We start from the raw sequence: 18132 nt of genomic DNA on the forward strand, positions 1-18132 counted from the left end.
GGGACTCCACCACCTCCTTGGCAGCCTGTGCCAATCTCTTGCCCCTCACCCTACTGGAAGGGATTTCTGGAGATCCCTGGCTCACAGCAGGCTCAGCTCTCAGCAGTTCACTTCTGCATCCAGCCCAACCTTCTACCCAGCACCTCCATGACGACTGCACCATGGCCCAAACAGCCTCTTCTACTCATTGCTTGGGCACCTCCAGGCATGGGAACTCCACCACCTCCCTGGGCAGCCTGTGCCAAGCCCTGACCACTCTGGCAGCAAACAAATTGTTCCTCCTCTCCAGCCTACCCCTGCCCTGGCACAGCTCCAGGCCAGTTCCTCTCACTGATCCTAACCCTGGTGAGCAGCAGGGGCTGCAGGGAGCTGGCTGTGCAGCATCTCTGACACACCTCTTGGAGGTTTAGGGTGCTGTTGCTCCTGCTCCCATGCTCAGAGCAGGAGGCTGCAGCTTGCATCCAGCCCAGAAGTGTTGCAGAGTTTAATGAATCTCATTCACAAGGCACAGGAGGCTGATGGGGAGGAGGAGCTGCTGCTGCTCTTGGGTTTCTGCCCTAGGCTGGGCTGGGGCTGAGGAGCTGGCACTGAGTGAAGGTGAGGATATGAGAAGTGACAGAGTGCTAACACATGAGGCAGTGCTCTTGTGTGCTGTTAGCAGGGCTTGTAGTGGGGAAGTGAGAGCACATCCTGGGCTGCAGCAAGGAGAGCAGTGCCAGCAGGGCAAGGGAAGGGATTCTGCCCCTTGGCTCTGCCCTCCTGCTCCAGCATTGTGGACTGAGGGCCTGAAAAGTGAACCCTGAGTTTGAGGTATGGCCACATCAGTGCCCAGTGATGATGTCCCCAGGGCTGGTGGCCTTGAACAGAATCCAAGAGGATGGAGACTCCCTTGGAAAAGACAAGGGGTGAGGGGGGCAAGTTACTGCTGGGGAGATGCTGAGTGGGTTCCAGAAGTGGGTTCTGCTGCCAGGCAGAGCAGTCAGACATGGGAATCATCTCCCAAGGGCAGCAGTGGATTCCCTGCTCTGGGCTGTTTGAAGTCTCAACTTGCCAGGCTGCTGGGACAGCTCCTTGCTACTCTGCTGTCACCTCGAAAGGCTGGGCCAGACCCCAGCTGGACACAAAGGATGCCTCAAGCTTTGGTGGAGTGCAGAGAGCCTTCTCCATCCCATGATGGAGGCAGGCACCAAGTGGTCCTAAAAAGCCTTCCCCTCCTCACCACCATCAGCAGCAGCAGGGCAAGGGAGGGGATTCTGCCCCTGGGCTCTGCTCTCCTCAGACCCCACCTGCAGTCCTGGGGGCAGTTCTGCAGCCCCCAGCACAAGCAGCACATGGAAGTGTTGGAGCCAGCCCAGAGGAGGCCACCAAGATGCTGAGAGGGCTGCAGCAGCTCTGCTCTGAGCACAGGCTGAGAGAGTTGGGGCTGTGCAGCCTGCAGAGGAGAAGGCTTGGAGGAGAGCCTGGAGTGGCCTTGCAGGAGCTGCAGGGGGCTGCAGGAGGGCTGGGGAGGGACTGTTGAGAAGGTCTGGGAATGAGAGGAGGAGGAGGAATGGGTTTGGAGTGGCAGAGGGGAGATTGAAAGTGGCTGTGAGGAAGGAGTGAGGGAGATGAGAGCCTGGCACAGGTTGAGGGTGGTGAGACACTGGCACAGGTTGAGGGTGGTGAGAGCCTGGCACAGGTTTGCCAGGGAGGTTGTGGAGTCTCCATCTCTGGAGCCATTCCAAACCCAGCTGGATGTGTTCTTGTGTGCCCTGCTCTGGCAGGTGGGTGCCAGGTTGGGCTGGAGGAGCTTGGAGCTCTCTTCCAACCTGCCTGGTTCTGTGATTCTGTGATTCTGAACTCAGTGTGGAAGGAGCTGAAGGCCAAACCCTGTTCTGCAGACACTTTTGTTGCTGTCTCTCTTGGTTTGTGTTCTGGGTTCTGCTCAGTGTCTGCCTCGGGCAGAGAACTTCATTTCTCTGTGCCTTCATTTGCCTGTCCCTGAACTGACAGCAGCAAGAGGCTCACTGCAAGGCTGAGCTCAGGGGGTGCTTATGGAAGGCTGAGCTCTGGGGGTGCCTATGGAGGTCTGAACTCTGGGGGTGCCTATGGAAGGCTGAGCTCTGGGGGTGCCTATGGAAGGCTGAGCTCTGGGGGTGCTAATGAAAGGCTGAGCTCTGGGGGTGCTAATGAAAGGCTGAGCTCTGGGGGTGCCTATGGAAGGCTGAGCTCTGGGGGTGCCTATGGAAGGCTGAGCTCTGGGGGTGCTAATGAAAGGCTGAGCTCTGGGGGTGCCTGTGGAAGGCTGAGCTCTGGGGGTGCTAATGAAAGGCTGAGCTCTGGGGGTGCTAATGAAAGGCTGAGCTCTGGGGGTGCTAATGAAAGGCTGAGCTCTGGGGGTGCCTGTGGAAGGCTGAGCTCTGGGGGTGCTAATGAAAGGCTGAGCTCTGGGGGTGCCTATGGAAGGCTGAGCTCTGGGGGTGCCTGTGGAAGGCTGAGCTCTGGGGGTGCCTATGGAAGGCTGAGCTCTGGGGGGTGCCAATGGAAGGCTGAGCTCTGGGGGTGCCTGTGGAAGGCTGAGCTCTGGGGGTGCCTATGGAAGGCTGAGCTCTGGGGGTGCCCATGGAAAGCTGAGCTCTGGGGGTGCTAATGAAAGGCTGAGCTCTGGGGGTGCTTATGGAAGGCTGAGCTCTGGGGGTGCTAATGAAAGGCTGAGCTCTGGGGGTGCTTATGGAAGGCTGAGCTCTCCCAGCCCTTGTCCAAAGTCCCTCCCCAGCTCCTGTGCAGCCCCTTCAGATACTGGAAACTGCTCTAAGGTCTCCCTGGAGCCCTCTCTTCTCCAGGCTGAACCCCAACTCCCTCAGCCTGTCCCCACAGGGGAGTTTCTCCCTCCCCCTGAGCATCTTCATGGCCTCCTCTGGATCTGCTCCATCAGTTCCAGGTCCTTCCTGTGCTGGGGGTACCAGAGGTGGATGCAGTAAATGATAAGGCTGGGAAGGTAAATGGAAAGGCTGGGAGCAGATCTCATTGCCCTTGCAGGGCACATCTCCCACAGGGGAGGTACTCCAGCCTGGGATCATCTTTGTGCCCCCCTCTGGAGCCACTCAGCAGTTCCATGTCCTTCCTGTGCTGGGGGCACAGGAGAAGTTTGGTCTCACAGATCTCTCCCACAGCTTCTCTTCCTTGGCTCATCCAAGCCTGCCCAGGAAAGGTTTTGCTGTGCTCCTGTTTCCTGCCTCCATTTCCACATCCCCTTCAGCAGCAGCATGTAAGATCAGCCCAGCAAAGGCCAGGGAGAGACCTGGGGATGTGTTCTGCTCTCCAGGGGTGCAGTGCTGTGTTCTTCTGCTCTCCTTCATGCAAAGCTACACAAAGCAGCCCAGAGGCTCACAGGGGAAGGGCACAGCAGGCAGCCAGAGGTGCTTCAGCCTGCAAGGGCTCAGTGATGTGTCCTGACAAGCTCCCTGTGCAGATTTAGCCCCTGGAGCTGTAGTCACCAGCTGCAGCACTGAGAGCTCTCCTGCTCTAAACAGCAGGCACCTGGACCACCTTCCTGGTACAGCTGCTTGGACCAAAGGCTAAGAGGCTTGAGACATCCCTCTGGACAACCCCCCTGTGAGCCTTTAACTAGGGAGATGCAGCTCTGAGCCTTTGTTTGCTCTTCTCTGCTCTCCAGGGATGCAAAGCCAGAACCTCCTCCTTGCACCTGAGATTCAGCTGCAAGGGGGAAAAGGAGAGGCACAGCACACAGAGAGCTGCTGCCTGCCTGGGAGCTGCTCAGCTGATGGAGAGCTTCAATAGTTCCTAGAATCATAGACTCAATCAGGCAGGCTGGCAGAGAGCTCCAAGCTCCTGCAGCCCAACCTAGCCCCCAGCCCTGCCCAACCAACCAGACCATGGCACTAAGTGCCCCAGCCAGGCTTGGCTGCAACACCTCCAGCCACAGCCACTCCACCACCTCCCTGGGCAGCCCATTCCAGTGCCAATCACTCTCTCTGACAGGAACTTCCTAACAACATCCAGCCTAGACCTGCCCTGGCACAGCTTGAGGCTCTGTCCCCTTGTTCTGTTGCTGGCTGTCTGGCAGCAGAGCCCAACCCCACCTGGCTACAGCCTCCCTGCAGGCAGCTGCAGGCAGCAATGAGCTCTGCCCTGAGCCTCCTCTGCTGCAGGCTGCACCCCCCCAGCTCCCTCAGCCTCTCCTCACAGGGCTGTGCTCCAGGCCCCTCCCCAGCCTTGCTGCCCTTCTCCAAACACCTTCCAGCACCTCAGCATCTCTCTGCAATGGAGGAGCCCAGAACTGGACACAGCACTGCAGGGGTGGCCTGACCCCCAATATTCCAAAGCATCTCCAGGCTTTGGATCCATTTGTGGGGGGTGTGATAGGATGAGAGGGAATAGATGGAAGCTTGAGGAGGGGAGACTGAGACTGGAGATAAGGAAGAAGTTGTTGAGAGTGAGGGTGGGGAGAGACTGGCACAGGTTGAGAGTGAGGAGACACTGGCACAGGTTGCCCGTGAGGAGACACTGGCACAGGTTGCCCAGGGAGGTTGTGGAGCACAGAAGCACCCAATGTGATCAAAGATCCCTGCCATGGGCTGAGACACCTCCCAGCAGCACAGGATGCTGAAGGTCTGATCCAACCTGGTGCTGAACACCTCCAGGGAGGCTGTGGAGCACAGAAGCACCCAATGTGATCTCCACAACCTCCCTGGGCAACCTGTGCCAGTCTCTCCCCACCCTCACTCTCCACAATCTCTTCCTCATCTCCACTCTCCCTCTCCCCTCTCCCAGCTCAAAGCCATTCTCCCTCCTCTTACTACTCCCATTCCTTGTCCAAAATCCCTCCCCAGTTCCCCTGCAGCCCCTTCAGGCACTGGAATGCTGCTCTGAGCTCTCCCTGGAGCCTTCTCTTCTCCAGCCTGTACAGCCCTAACTCTCCCAGCCTATCCCCACAGAGGAGCTTCTCCAACCCAGGATCATCTTTGTGCCTTCCCCTGGACCCACTCAACATTTCCATGCCCTTCCTGTGCTGGGGGGGCACCAGCACTGGCCCAGGCACTGCAGGTTGGATCCCACAGATCACTCCCAAGGCTGTCCAAGGTTAACTTTGGCACCCAACTCCTGCCCACCTTTCTGCAGCTGGTGCTGTCCCTTCTGGCATCAACCTGTGTTGCCCAGGAACCTTCCAGCCCTGTGTTTGTGGCTATTAATGAGATGTGGTCATCAGTGGGATGTGTTTGTGGTCATCAGTGGGATGTGTTTGTGGTCATTAATGAGATGTGGCCATTAATGGGATGTGTTTGTGGTCATCAATGGGATGTGTTTGTGGCTATTAATGAGATGTGGCCATTAATGGGATGTGTTTGTGGTCATCAATGGGATGTGTTTGTGGCTATTAAAGGGATGTGTTTGTGGTCATTAATGAGATGTGGTCATTAATGAGATGTGGTCATCAATGGGATGTGTTTGTGGTCATTAATGGGATGTGCTTGTGGTCATTAATGAGATGTGGTCATGAATGGGATGGGTTTGTGGCTATTAATGAGATGTGGCCATCAATGGGATGTGTTTGTGGTCATTAATGGGATGTGGCCATTAATGGGATGTGTTTGTGGTCATCAATGGGATATGTTTGTGGTCATTAATGAGATGTGGTCATTAATGAGATGTGGTCATTAATGAGATGTGGCTATTAATGGGATGTCTTTGTGGCCATCAGTGGGCAGCAGTAAGGGGGAGATGTTTGGTTTCTCAAGGGAGAGTGAACTTGAAGGTCTCCTGAGCCTCAGGTCAGTGTAGAGCTGAGTGGGGATGTGGCTGGACCTGCCCCAGGAGACATTCAAGACCTGCCGTGGCCCTGGGCAGGCTGATGCAGCTGGAGGTGTCCCTGTCCACAGCCTCCCTGGAGGTGCTCAGGACCAGGCTGGATGAGGCTCTGAGCAACCTGTTCCAGTGGGAGTTGTCCCTGCCCATGGAACTGGCTGAGCTTTGAGCTCCCTTCCAACCTAACCCACTCTTGCAGAGCCTTGCAGCTGGAAAGCTTTGTGCTGTGTGTGGGTTTTTTTTCCCCCCTCCCTCCTCCTCTCCTCCTTCCCAGCTCCTCAGCAGTTTCCATTCCAGACGCTTCACGTCAGCACCAGGCAGGACTCTTCCCCTTGGCTTTCTGTTTTCACAGCCCCATCCAAGCCCATGTGGCTCCAATTACAGGGCAGAGCTGCGTGGCTGTGGCTGGGGCTGACCTCTTTGTTTGAGCTCAGGCAGCCTCCTCCTGCGGGAGCTGCCTCCCAGCTCACATTTTTCTTCCTTGCGACGCTTTCGCTTCACCACCAAATTCCTGCAGTCAAAGGGAAGCAGAAGGGAGCAGGCTGCAGGCAGCAGGCGCTGGGGGCCAGGGCTTGGTCCCTTGGAGCACTCAGGCTCTTGGGAGAAGGCAACCTTTGGCCTTTCTGGCTCTGCCAGCCAAGGAATACAGAAAACAGATGGCCCAGAGCAAAGCTTTGGCTCCAGTTGATTATCCTTAGGAGACAGAGAGGGATCTGGGGGTGCTGATTGATACCCACCTGAACATGAGCCAGCAGTGTGCCCAGGTGGCCAAGAGAGCCAGTGGCATCCTGGCCTGCATCAGCAATGGTGTGGCCAGCAGGAGCAGGGAGGTCATTCTGCCCCTGGACTCTGCACTGCTTAGACCACATCTTGAGTACTGTGTTCAGTTCTGGGCCCCCCAGTTTAGGAGGGACACTGAGATGCTTGAGCGTGTCCAGAGAAGGGCGACGAGGCTGGGGAGAGGCCTTGAGCACAGCCCTACGAGGAGAGGCTGAGGGAGCTGGGATTGGTTAGCCTGGAGAAGAGGAGGCTCAGGGCAGACCTCATTGCTGTCTGCAACTACCTGAGGGGAGGTTGTGGCCAGGAGGAGGTTGCTCTCTTCTCTCAGGTGGCCAGCACCAGAACAAGAGGACACAGCCTCAGGCTGTGCCAGGGGAGATTTAGGCTGGAGGTGAGGAGAAAGTTCTTCCCTGAGAGAGTCATTGGCCACTGGAATGGGCTGCCCGGGGAGGTGGTGGAGTCGCCGTCCCTGGAGCTGTTCAAGGCAGGACTGGACGTGGCACTTGGTGCCATGGTCTGGCCTTGAGCTCTGTGCTAAAGGGTTGGACTTGATGATCTGTGAGGTCTCTTCCAACCCTGATGATGCTGTGATGCTGTGATACTGTGATACTTCCTCCACCCCCAGCTTCTCCTCCCCTGTGCAAGGAATGCAGCACCACTGCCTGCAAGGAGGCTGCAGCAGCTGCTGGTGGCCTGGATGCTGTCAGGGGAAGCAGCTGTGGGTGGAGAGGGGGAGGCAGCTCCTGGGCTCTCTCCTTCCAGCTCTGCGATGAACCAAGGCAGTGCCATGGCTCAGCCCCGGCAGGAACTCAGCACGGGGAGGGGGGAGAAGAAAGAGGCAAAGGGGAAAGGAAAGTCTTAGGGAGAAGTGTTGAGCTGCTCGTGGGCATTAATGAGATGTGGTTATTAGTGAGATGTGGTTATTAATGGGATGTGCTCATGGCTATTAATGAGATATGCTCATGGTCATTAATGAGATGTTGTCATTAATGAGATGTGGTTATTAATGAGATGTGCTCATGGCTATTAATGAGATGTGCTCATGGTCATTAATGAGATGTGGCCATTAATGGGATGTGGTTATTAATGGGATGTGGTCATTAATGAGATGTGGTTATTAATGAGATGTGGTTATTAATGAGATGTGGTCATTAATGAGATGTGGTTATTAATGGGATGTGGTTATTAATGAGATGTGGTTATTAATGAGATGTGCTCATGGTCATTAATGGGATGTGGTCATTAATGGGATGTGGTTATTAATGAGATGTGGTCATTAATGAGATGTGGCCATCAATGGGATGTGTTTGTGGTCATCAATGGGATGTGTTTGTGGTCATTAATGAGATGTGGCCATCAATGGGATGTGTTTGTGGTCATCAATGGGATGTGTTTGTGGCCATTAATGAGATGTGACCATCAATGGGATGTGTTTATGGCCATTAATGAGATGTGGCCATCAATGGGATGTGTTTGTGGCCATTAATGAGATGTGACCATCAATGGGATGTGTTTATGGCCATTAATGAGATGTGGCCATCAATGGGATGTGTTTGTGGCCATTAATGAGATGTGGCTATCAATGGGATGTGTTTGTGGTCATTAATGAGATGTGGCCATTAATGGGATATGTTTGTGGCCACTAATGAGATGTGGCTATCAATGGGATGTCTTTGTGGCCATCAGTGGGCAGCAGTGAGGGGGAGATGTTTGGTTTCTCAAGGGAGAGTGAACTTGAAGGTCTCCTGAGCCTCAGGTCAGTGTAGAGCTGAGTGGGGATGTGGCTGGACCTGCCCCAGGAGACATTCAAGACCTGCCGTGGCCCTGGGCAGGCTGATGCAGTTGGAGGTGTCCCTGTCCACAACCTCCCTGGAGGTGCTCAGGACCAGGCTGGATGAGGCTTTGAGCAACCTGTTCCAGTGGGAGTTGTCCCTGCCCATGGAACTGGCTGAGCTTTGAGCTCCCTTCCAACCTAACCCATTCTGGGATTCTCTGACCCCCACCCCTGGAGTGTTGCTCAGCACTGCTCAGGTCCCCCTCAGGCTGCTCTCCTCCAGCCTAAACAGCCTCAACTCTCTCAGCCTTGGCTCCTCTCAAAGCTCTTCCAGCCCCCTCAGCTCCTTTGCTGTGCCCTCTGCAGCACTTCCCTGCCCTTCCTGAACTGGGGAGCCCAGAGCTGCACCCAGGACTCCAGATGTGGCCTGAGCAGGGCAGAGTAGAAGGGGATGAGATCCTCTCTTGACCTGTTGGCCACACTCTTCTTGCTGCCCCCCAGGCTGCCATTGGCCTCCCTGGCTCATGGGCACCCTGCTGCCCACCAGCTCCTTTCCCCCAGTGCTGCTCTGAGCCTCAGCAGTGAAGCAGCTTCAGCAGGGCTCAGTTCTGAGCTGCCTCATTCTGCAGCCTTCTCCCTCTCTGTCTCCCCAGCAGCCTGCAGATCGATTTAAGCAAGTCCCTGCCCTTGCTGAAGCCAATATCAGAGCACCACAGAATGGCAGGGGCCAGAGGACATCCTCCAGCCCCAGCTCCTTGCTCCAGCATGCAAACTCCTGCGTTTGCTTCTGGCCCAATGCTCCCTGCCAGTGGGCAGAGGTGGGGGTGGGGGTGGAATGTGCTGTTCCCAGAGGAAGCTTAAGCAATCAGCTCTTACAGCACTGCACTGAGACCAAACCCTTCACAGATGGGAAACATCTTCAGCTCCTGGCAGGAAGGAGAGGATCCAAGTTGCAACAGAGGAGCCTGTCCTGGGCTTTGTGTTTCTTCACTCTCCACCACATGATTCCTCTCCTCCAACCCCATATCCCTGCCTGCTGTCTCATTCAGCTGCTTACAGACCCCTGGAGGGGAAGGGATGTTTGCAGTACAAGCAGCAGTGAGTCAAAGGAGCAGGATTAGCCAAGCAGAGGAACTCCACCAGCCTGAGTGACTCACTCTGAGCATTTGTTCACCACTGGATCTGCTCACATTGGTTCGTTGGGTTTAGGCACTGCTGAGGCCACAGCTTGAATCCTGGGTGCAGGTTTGGGCCACTCACTCCAAGGAGGAAATTGAGAGGCTGGAGGAGGTCCAGAGAAGGGCAACAAAGGTGGGGAAGGGTCTGGAGAAGAGGGCTGGGAAGGAGCAGCTGAGGTAGCTGGGGGTGTTGAGAGGCTGAGAGGAGGCTGAGAGGTCCTTGATGGATAAGAAAGCTGGGGAGGGGCTGGGGAGCAGCTGAGGGAGCTGGGGGTGTGCAGCCTGGAGCAGAGGAGGCTGAGAGGAGACCTCATTGCTCTCTGCAGCTCCCTGCGAGGAGGCTGCAGCCAGGTGGGGGTTGGGCTCTGCTCCTTAAGATCAGCTGATGGAAGGAGAGGACATGACCTGAAGTTGTGCCAGGGCAGGGTTAGGTTGGAGAAGAGCAACAATTCCTTTGCTGCCAGAGTGGTCAGGGCTTGGCACAAGCTGCCCAGGGAGGTGCTGGAGTCTCCATCCCTGGAGGTGCTCAAGAAACCTGTGGCCATGGCACTTGGGGCCAGGGTTTGGTGGCCATGGTGGGGTTGGGTTGGTGTTGGACTGGATGACCTCAGAGGACTCTTCCACCCCACACACTTCTGTCACTCTCTGGCTGTGTCAGAGGCTGTAGAGAAGCTCCAGACTGGCTGAGTAAGGGCTGAGTAAGGCTGCAAGCTCCCGAGGTGCTCTTTGCAGCAGGCAGAGCTGTACACAGGGCGTGGGAGGGGAGAGAGGCTGCGGGGGGCAAAAACTCAGAGCCTGCCCCTGTGTGGTGGTGCTGAGAGGAGCTCGGATCCAGCCCCTGGGGATCTCAGCCTTTGTCTCCAGCCGCTGCCTCCAGCCGCCGCCTGCCCTGCCCTCGTGTGGCTGCGGAGCGCTGCGAGGGGGAAGCTTTGGAGCCAGCTGTGCACCCAGCCAGCTGTGCACGCACCCAGCTGTGCACCCAGCCAGCTGTGCACCCACCCAACTCTGTATCCACCCAGCTGTGCACCCACCCAGCTGTGCACCCAGCTGTGCACCCACCCAGCTGTGCACCCACCCAGCTGTGCACACACCCAGCTGTGCACCCACCCAGCTGTGCACACACCCAGCTGTGCACCCACCTGGCTCTGTGCCCACCCAGCTGTGCACCCACCCAGAAGTGCCCCACCCAGCTGTGCACCCACCCAACTCTGTATCCACCCAGCTCTGCACCCACCCAGCTGTGCACCCACCCAGCTCTGCACCCACCCAGCTGTGCACCCACCCAGCTGTGCACCCACCCAGCTATGCACCCAGCCAGCTGTGCACCCAGCCAGCTGTGCACCCAGCTGTGCACCCAGCCAGCTGTGCACCCAGCCAGCTGTGCACCCACCTAGCTCTGCACCCACCCAGCTCTGCACCCACCCAGCTCTGCACTCATCCAGCTCTGTGCCCACCCAGCTCTGTGCCCACCCAGCTCTGCACCCACCCAGCTCTGCACCCACCCAGATCTGCACCCACCCAGATCTGCACCCACCCAGCTGTGCACCCACCCAGCTGTGCACCCACCCGGCTCTGTACCCACCCAGCTGTGCACCCACCCAGCTCTGCACCCACCCATCTGTGCACCCACCCAGCTGTGCACCCACCCAGCTCTGCACCCACCCAGCTGTGCACCCACCCAGCTGTGCACCCACCCAGCTCTGCACACACCCAGATCTGCACCCACCCAGCTCTGCACCCACCCGGCTCTGTACCCACCCAGCTGTGCACCCACCCAGCTCTGCACCCACCCAGCTCTGCACCCACCCAGCTCTGCACCCACTCAGCTGTGCACCCATCCATCTGTGCACCCATCCATCTGTGCACCCACCCAGCTGTGTACCCACCCAGCTCTGCACTCATCCAGGTCTGCACCCATCCAGCTGTGCACCCACCCAGCTCTGCACCCACCCAGCTCTGCACCCACCCAGCTCTGCGCCTACCCAGCTGTGCACCCACCCAGCTGTGCACCCACCCAGCTGTGCACCCACCCAGCTCTGTGCCCACCCAGCTGTGCACTCACCCAACTCTGCACCCACCCAACTCTGCACCCACCCAGCTCTGCACCCACCCAGCTGTGCACCCATCCAACTCTGCACCCACCCAGCTCTGCACCCACCCAGCTCTGCACCCACCCAGCTGTGCACCCATCCAACTCTGCACCCACCCAGCTCTGCACCCACCCAGCTGTGCACCCATCCAACTCTGCACCCACCCAGCTCTGCACCCACCCAGCTGTGCACCCACCCAGCTCTGCACTCATCCAGGTCTGCACCCACCCAGCTGTGCACCCACCCAGCTGTGCACCCACCCAGCTCTGCACCCACCCAGCTGTGCACCCACCCAGCTCTGCACTCATCCAGGTCTGCACCCACCCAGCTGTGCACCCACCCAGCTCTGCACCCACCCAGCTGTGCACCCACCCAGCTCTGCACCCACCCAGCTCTGTGCCCACCCAGCTCTGCACCCACCCAGCTGTGCACCCATCCAACTCTGCACCTACCCAGCTCTGCACCCACCCAGCTGTGCACCAATCCAACTCTGCACTCACCCAGCTCTGCACCCATCCAGCTCAGCACTCACCCAGCTCTGCACCCATCCAGCTCAGCACTCACCCAGCTGTGCACCCACCCAGCTCTACATCCACTTGGCTCTGCACTGATCCAGCTCTGCACCCTCCAGTTCTGCACCCATCCAGCTCTGTACCTGATCTTTGATCCCATTCTGTGCTTCTGTGCTCCACAACCTCCCTGGAGGTGCTCAGGACCAGGCTGGATGAGGCCTTGAACAACCTGTTGCAGTGGGAGCTGTCCCTGCCCATGGCCCTGGCTGAGCTCTGAGCTCCCTTCCAACCCAACCCATTCTATTCTCTGATTCTCCTCCCCCCAGTACCCCCAAGTCCTTCTCTGCAGAGCTGCTTCTCAGTCTCACCACCCCCAAAATAAGGCAGAGAGCAGGGAAAATGATGCCTCTCATGCCCTTCCATACTCTTCTCATACCCTTCTCATACCCTTCTCTTACCCTTCCCTTACTCTTCTCATTCTCTTCTCTTACCCTTCCCTTACACTTCTCATACTCTTCTCTTCTTCTTCTCTTACCTTTCTCTTACTCTTCTCATACTCTTCTTTTACCCTTCCCATAATCTTCTCTTACCCTACTCTTACCCTCCTCATAATCTTCTCTTACCCTTCTCATACCCTTCTCAAACCCTTCCCATACTCTTCTCTTACTCTTCTTGTACCCTTCCCATACTCTTCTCATTCCCTTCCCATACTCTTCTCTTACCCTTCTCATTCCCTTCCCATACTCTTCTCTACCCTACTCTTACCCTCCTCATACTCTTCTCTTACCCTTCTCATACCCTTCTCATACCCTTCCCATACTCTTCTCTTACTCTTCTCATACTCTTCCCTTACCCTTCCCATACTCTTCTCCTACTCTTCTTGTGCCCTTCCCATACTCTTCTCATTCCCTTCTCATTCCCTTCCCATACTCTTCTCTTACCCTACTCTTACCCTCCTCATACTCTTCTCATTCCCTTCCCATACTCTTCTCTTACCCTACTCTTACCCTCCTCATACTCTTCTCTTACCCTTTTCATACCCTTCCCATACTCTTCTCTTACCCTACTCTTACTCTCCTCATAATCTTCTCTTACCCTTCTCATACCCTTCCCATACTCTTCTCTTACTCTTCTCATACTCTTCCCTTACCCTTCTCATACTCTTCTCTTACTCTTCTTGTACCAGTCCCATACTCTTCTCATTCCCTTCCCATACTCTTCTCTTACCCTTCTCATACCCTTCTCATGCTCTTCTGATGCTCTTCCTGTACCCTTCTCATACCCCCCCTGTCCCCTTTCCAGAGGTGCTTTGTTTGTTGACCCCTGGGCAGCCTTTCAACGTAAGCTCCACTCTCTGCCCACAGGATGCCCTCTGAGATGTGCCCTGCCTCAGTGCCCTGCCTCAGTGCCCTGCCTGGCAGAGGACTTGGGGGAGTGTGGCCAATGTGATGTGAGTGCTCCACTGCTGTGGTGCTTCAATTAAGGCTATTGATCAGGCACGGAGGGAGCTGTCAGGCTGCTAATGAGGGCAGCCTGCAGCAGGGTGGGCTGGAGGAGAGAGCAGAGCTCCATCTTGGGCAGGAGGCATAATTGCATGTGGCAGCTGGAGCTGTGGGAGCAGGGAGTGCAGGGATCAATGGGACTGCTTTGGCCTTCACTGAAAGCAGCTCCTGTGGCTGCAAAGCAGCTCCCACCCTCAGCCAGGCCTGCAGGGGTGTGTGCAGGGCAGCAGAGCTGGTTGCTGAAGTCCCAGGGGCTGCAGATCTGCCAGGCATAGGAGGCTGGGTCCAGCAGAAGTGCTTGGCAAGCACTGAATCGTTGAACCACAGAACCAGGCAGGTTGGCAGAGAGCTCCAAGCTCCTGCAGCCCAACCTAGCCCCCAGCCCTGCCCAACCAACCAGACCATGGCACTAAGTGCCCCAGCCAGGCTTGGCTGCAACACCTCCAGGGATGGGGACTCCACCACCACCTCCCTGGGCAGCCCATTCCAATGCCAGTCACTGATGAAGGCTCAGAGGCTCAGGAGCTAAGGGATGGTCCTGCTGACAGCTCAGAGCTGAGAATGGGAGCAGGAGGAGAATCACAGAGTCACAGGGGCTGGAAGAGACCTCCAGAGCAGGAGCACCCAGGGCAGGGCACCCAGAACACATCCAGGGGGGGCTGGGAAGGCTCCAGGGCAGGAGACTCCACAACCTCTCTGGGCAGCCTGCTCCAGGCTCCAGCACCCTCACAGGGACAAACTTTGCCCTCCTCTTCCCCTGGCACCTCCTCTGGCCCAGCTTGCCCCCAGTGCCCCTTGTGCTCGCCCTGGGCAGAGCCTGGCTGTGTCCTGCTCACACTGCCCTGCACATCTCTGGCACAGCACTGGGGGCAGCCCTCAGGCTGCTCTGCTCCTTGTCCCTCTGCAGAGGACCTGGAGCTGTGCAGGGCAAGAGGTGGCTGGCAGCTGGCAAATTTGCCCTGGTGGCACAGAAGGGCAAATGCCTGCTGGGCAGTGGGAGGAGGGTAGGTAGCAGGTCAAGGGCCATGATCCTTCATCTCAGGTTGCACAGGGAAGGTTCAGGTTGGAGATTAGGAAACATTTCTTCACCAAAAGGATCCTTGGGCACTGGAGCAGGCTGCCCAGGGAGGAGGTGGAGTCCCCATCCTTGGAGGCTGACATTTAGATGAGGGGTTGGGAGGGACCTCCAGAGAGCATCCAGTCCAACCCCCCCTGCCAGAGCAGGGCACCCAGGACCACAGCCAGGTGGAGCTGGAAGGTCACCAGAGAAGGAGACTCCAGAACCTCTCTGGGCAGCCTGCTCCAGGGCTCTGCACCCTCCCACCAAAGAAGTTTCTCCTCATGCTGAGGTGGAAGCTGCTGGGTCCCAGTCTGTGGCCACTGCTGCTTGTGCTCTCACAGGGCACCACTGACAAGAGCCTGGCCCCTGCTGCTTGCCCCCCACCCTCCAGATGTTCAGAAGCATTAATGAGATCTCCTCTCAGCCTTCTCTCCCCCAGCCCAACCAGCCCCAGGGCTCTCCCCTTTCCTCCTCACACAGAGGTTCCAGGCCCCTCAGCACCCTTCTGGGACTCTCTCCAGTACATCCCTGTCCCAAACTGGGCAGAGATGGAGAGAGGAGGTCCTGCCCCTCTGCTCTGCTCTGGGGAGACCTTCCAGGATCTGAAGGAGGCTGCAAAAAGCTGGGGAGGGACTTTTGAGGCTGTGAGGGAGTGTCAGGAGTGGGGGGAATGGAGCCAAGGTGGAGGTGGGGAGAGTGAGGCTGGAGGTGAGGAGGAAGTTGCTGAGCAGGAGAGTGGTGAGAGGCTGGAATGGGTTGCCCAGGGAGGTGGTTGAGGCCCCATGGCTGGAGGTGTTTGAGGCCAGGCTGGCTGAGGCTGTGTGCAGCCTGCTCTAGGGTAGGGTGTCCCTGGGCATGGCAGGGGTTGGCACTGCCTGCTCCTTGTGCTCCCTTCCAGCCCTGCCTGATTCTATGAGGAGAAAGGAAAAAGTCTTGGCCATGAAGCCAAAAGAGGAGACCAAGCTCCTAAACCCAGGGGCCAGAAGCTGATGCTACCAGGCAGATCCATGCTGAAAGGCTGCTAAGAAACATCTTTTCCCTGCAGGGATTATGGAGGGAGCAGAGCTCTGAGCTGCTTTAGGGAAAGGAAAAAAAGGGAACTCGTTTGGGTTTGCTGATTCTGTGATCCTATGAGACCTCAGCTGCAGGGCTGGGGCCAGCTCTGGTCCCTCCAACACAAGAAAGTCAAGGAGCTGGCAAAGAGCATCCAGAGGATGCCACAAGGGCTGCAGAACCTCTGCTGTGAGAGCTGAGGCTGCTGAGCCTGGAGAAGAGAAAGCTGCAGGGAGACCTCAGAGCAGCATTTCAGTCCCTGTGAGTCTCTGCATCCAGCCCAGCCCCCAGGGCCATTAAACCATGTCCTAAGCGCTGCGAGTGTCCCTGAGCTGCTCTGACACCAGGTTGTGCCTCGGGGCAGCATCTCCCCCCCCCCCCCCCCCCCCGGGTCCAGAGGAGCTGAAGTGAGGTCTGGGTTTTGCCAGCTGCTGTCTGCGGTGCTCTGCTCCCCTCTGCTGGCTCCTCTGAGCCATTCTCTGCCTTGGTTCTGCTCTTCAATCCCCACAGCTCAGCACTTTGTCCTTCTGGGCTGGATTCAGAATCATAGCATCATAGAATGGGTGAGGTTGGAAGGGGAGCTCAAGGATCAGCCAGTTCCAAGCCTCTGTCATGGGCAGGGACAGCTCCCACTGGAACAGGTTGCTCAAGGTCTCATCCAGCCTGGTCCTGAACACCTCTCAGGGAGGTTGTGGAGCACAGAAGCACCCAATGTGATCTTTGATCACATTGGGTGCTTCTGTGCTCCCCAACCTCCCTGGGAAACCTGTGCCAGTGTCTCACCACCCTCAACCTGTGCCAGTGTCTCCTCACCCTCCCTCCCTGTGCTCCACAACCTCCCTGGGCAGCCTGTGCCAGTCTCTCCCCACCCTCACTCTCCACAATCTCTTTCTCATCCTCACTCTCCCTCTCCCCTCTCCCAGCTCCAAGCCATTCTCCCTCCTCCTGTCACTCTCAGCCCTTGTCCAAAGTCCCTCCCCAGCTCTCCTGCAGCCCCTTCAGGCACTGGAATGCTGCTCTGAGCAGTCCTGGGGGCAGTTCTGCAGCCCCCAGCACAAGCAGGACATGGAAGTGTTGGAGCCAGCCCAGAGGAGGCCACCAAGATGCTGAGAGGGCTGCAGCAGCTCTGCTCTGAGCACAGGCTGAGAGAGTTGGGGCTGTGCAGCCTGCAGAGGAGAAGGCTTGGAGGAGAGCTTGGAGTGGCCTTGCAGGAGCTGCAGGGGGCTGCAGGAGGGCTGGGGAGGGACTGTTGAGAAGGTCTGGGAATGAGAGGAGGAGGAGGAATGGGTTTGAAGTGGCAGAGGGGAGATGGAAACTGGCTGTGAGGAAGGAGTGAGGGAGGTGAGAGACTGGCACAGGTTGAGGGTGGTGAGAGACTGGCACAGGTTGAGGGTGGTGAGAGACTGGCAGAGGTTTCCCAGGGAGGTTGTGGAGCACAGAAGCACCCAATGTGATCAAAGAGGTCTCCTCTGCTCCAGGCTGCACACCCCCCAACTCCCTCAGCTGCTCCTCCTCCCCAGCCCTCTCCTCCCCAGCCCCTTCCCCACCTTTGCTGCCCTTCTCTGGCCCTGCTCCAGCCCCTCTTGGAGCACACCTGAAGCAGCACTGCCTGGCAGCCCAGAGCTGTGTCCTCACTGCTGGCCTCTGAGCACCACAATCTTGTCTTTTCAGCCTCCTGTTGTGTTTGGCTGTGCCAGGCCCAGACTGAACTGAAGAGAGTGGCTGAAGAAAACGTGACCCTGCCCTGCCACCACCGCCTGGGGCTCCTGGAGCAGGGCAGCCTGGACATTGAGTGGCTGCTGCACGTCTCTGAAACCGTGCAGAAGGCAGTAAGTGCCAACAGGGGGGGACAGAAGAGCATCCCACTGCTGTGGGGGCAGCCTGGGAGCTGGAGGGGGAGCTAGCGGGGAGAGAAGAGTATCTCACTGCTGTGACCACAGCCTGGGAGCTGGAGGGGCAGCCAGGAGCAGGGGTGGAGATCATCTCACTGCTGTGGGGACAGCCTGGGAGCTGCAGGGGCAGCCAGGGGGGACAGAAGAGCATCTCACTGCTGTGGGGACAGCCTGGGAGCTGCAGGGGCAGCCAGGAGCAGGGGTGGAGATCATCTCACTGCTGTGGGGACAGCCTGGGAGCTGGAGGGGCAGCTAGGGGGGACAGAAGAGCATCTCACTGCTGTGACCACAGCCTGGGAGCTGGAGGGGCAGCCAGGGGGGACAGAAGAGCATCTCACTGCTGTGGGTACAGCCTGGGAGCTGCAGGGGCAGCCAGGGGGGAGAGAAGAGCATCTCACTGCTGTGGGGACAGCCTGGGAGCTGGAGTGGCAGCCAGGGGGGACAGAAGAGCATCTCACTGCTGTGGGGACAGCCTGGGAGCTGGAG

The 18132-nt window shown here is 57.7% G+C and overlaps 1 protein-coding gene across 2 annotated transcripts in view; it reads left to right on the forward strand.

Moving 5' to 3' along the window:
- CLMP (CXADR like membrane protein) overlaps positions 1-18132 on the forward strand; it is an 81310-nt gene that overhangs the window by 45232 nt on the left and 17946 nt on the right. For both annotated transcript variants that reach the window (XM_064173297.1, XM_064173298.1), the window contains exon 2: positions 17426-17583. In XM_064173297.1, coding sequence (XP_064029367.1) covers positions 17426-17583 — 158 coding nt within the window. The remainder of the gene's footprint in view (positions 1-17425; positions 17584-18132) is intronic.

This window comes from Pogoniulus pusillus, chromosome 38 (genome assembly GCF_015220805.1).
Source record: "Pogoniulus pusillus isolate bPogPus1 chromosome 38, bPogPus1.pri, whole genome shotgun sequence".
NCBI lineage: Eukaryota > Metazoa > Chordata > Aves > Piciformes > Lybiidae > Pogoniulus > Pogoniulus pusillus.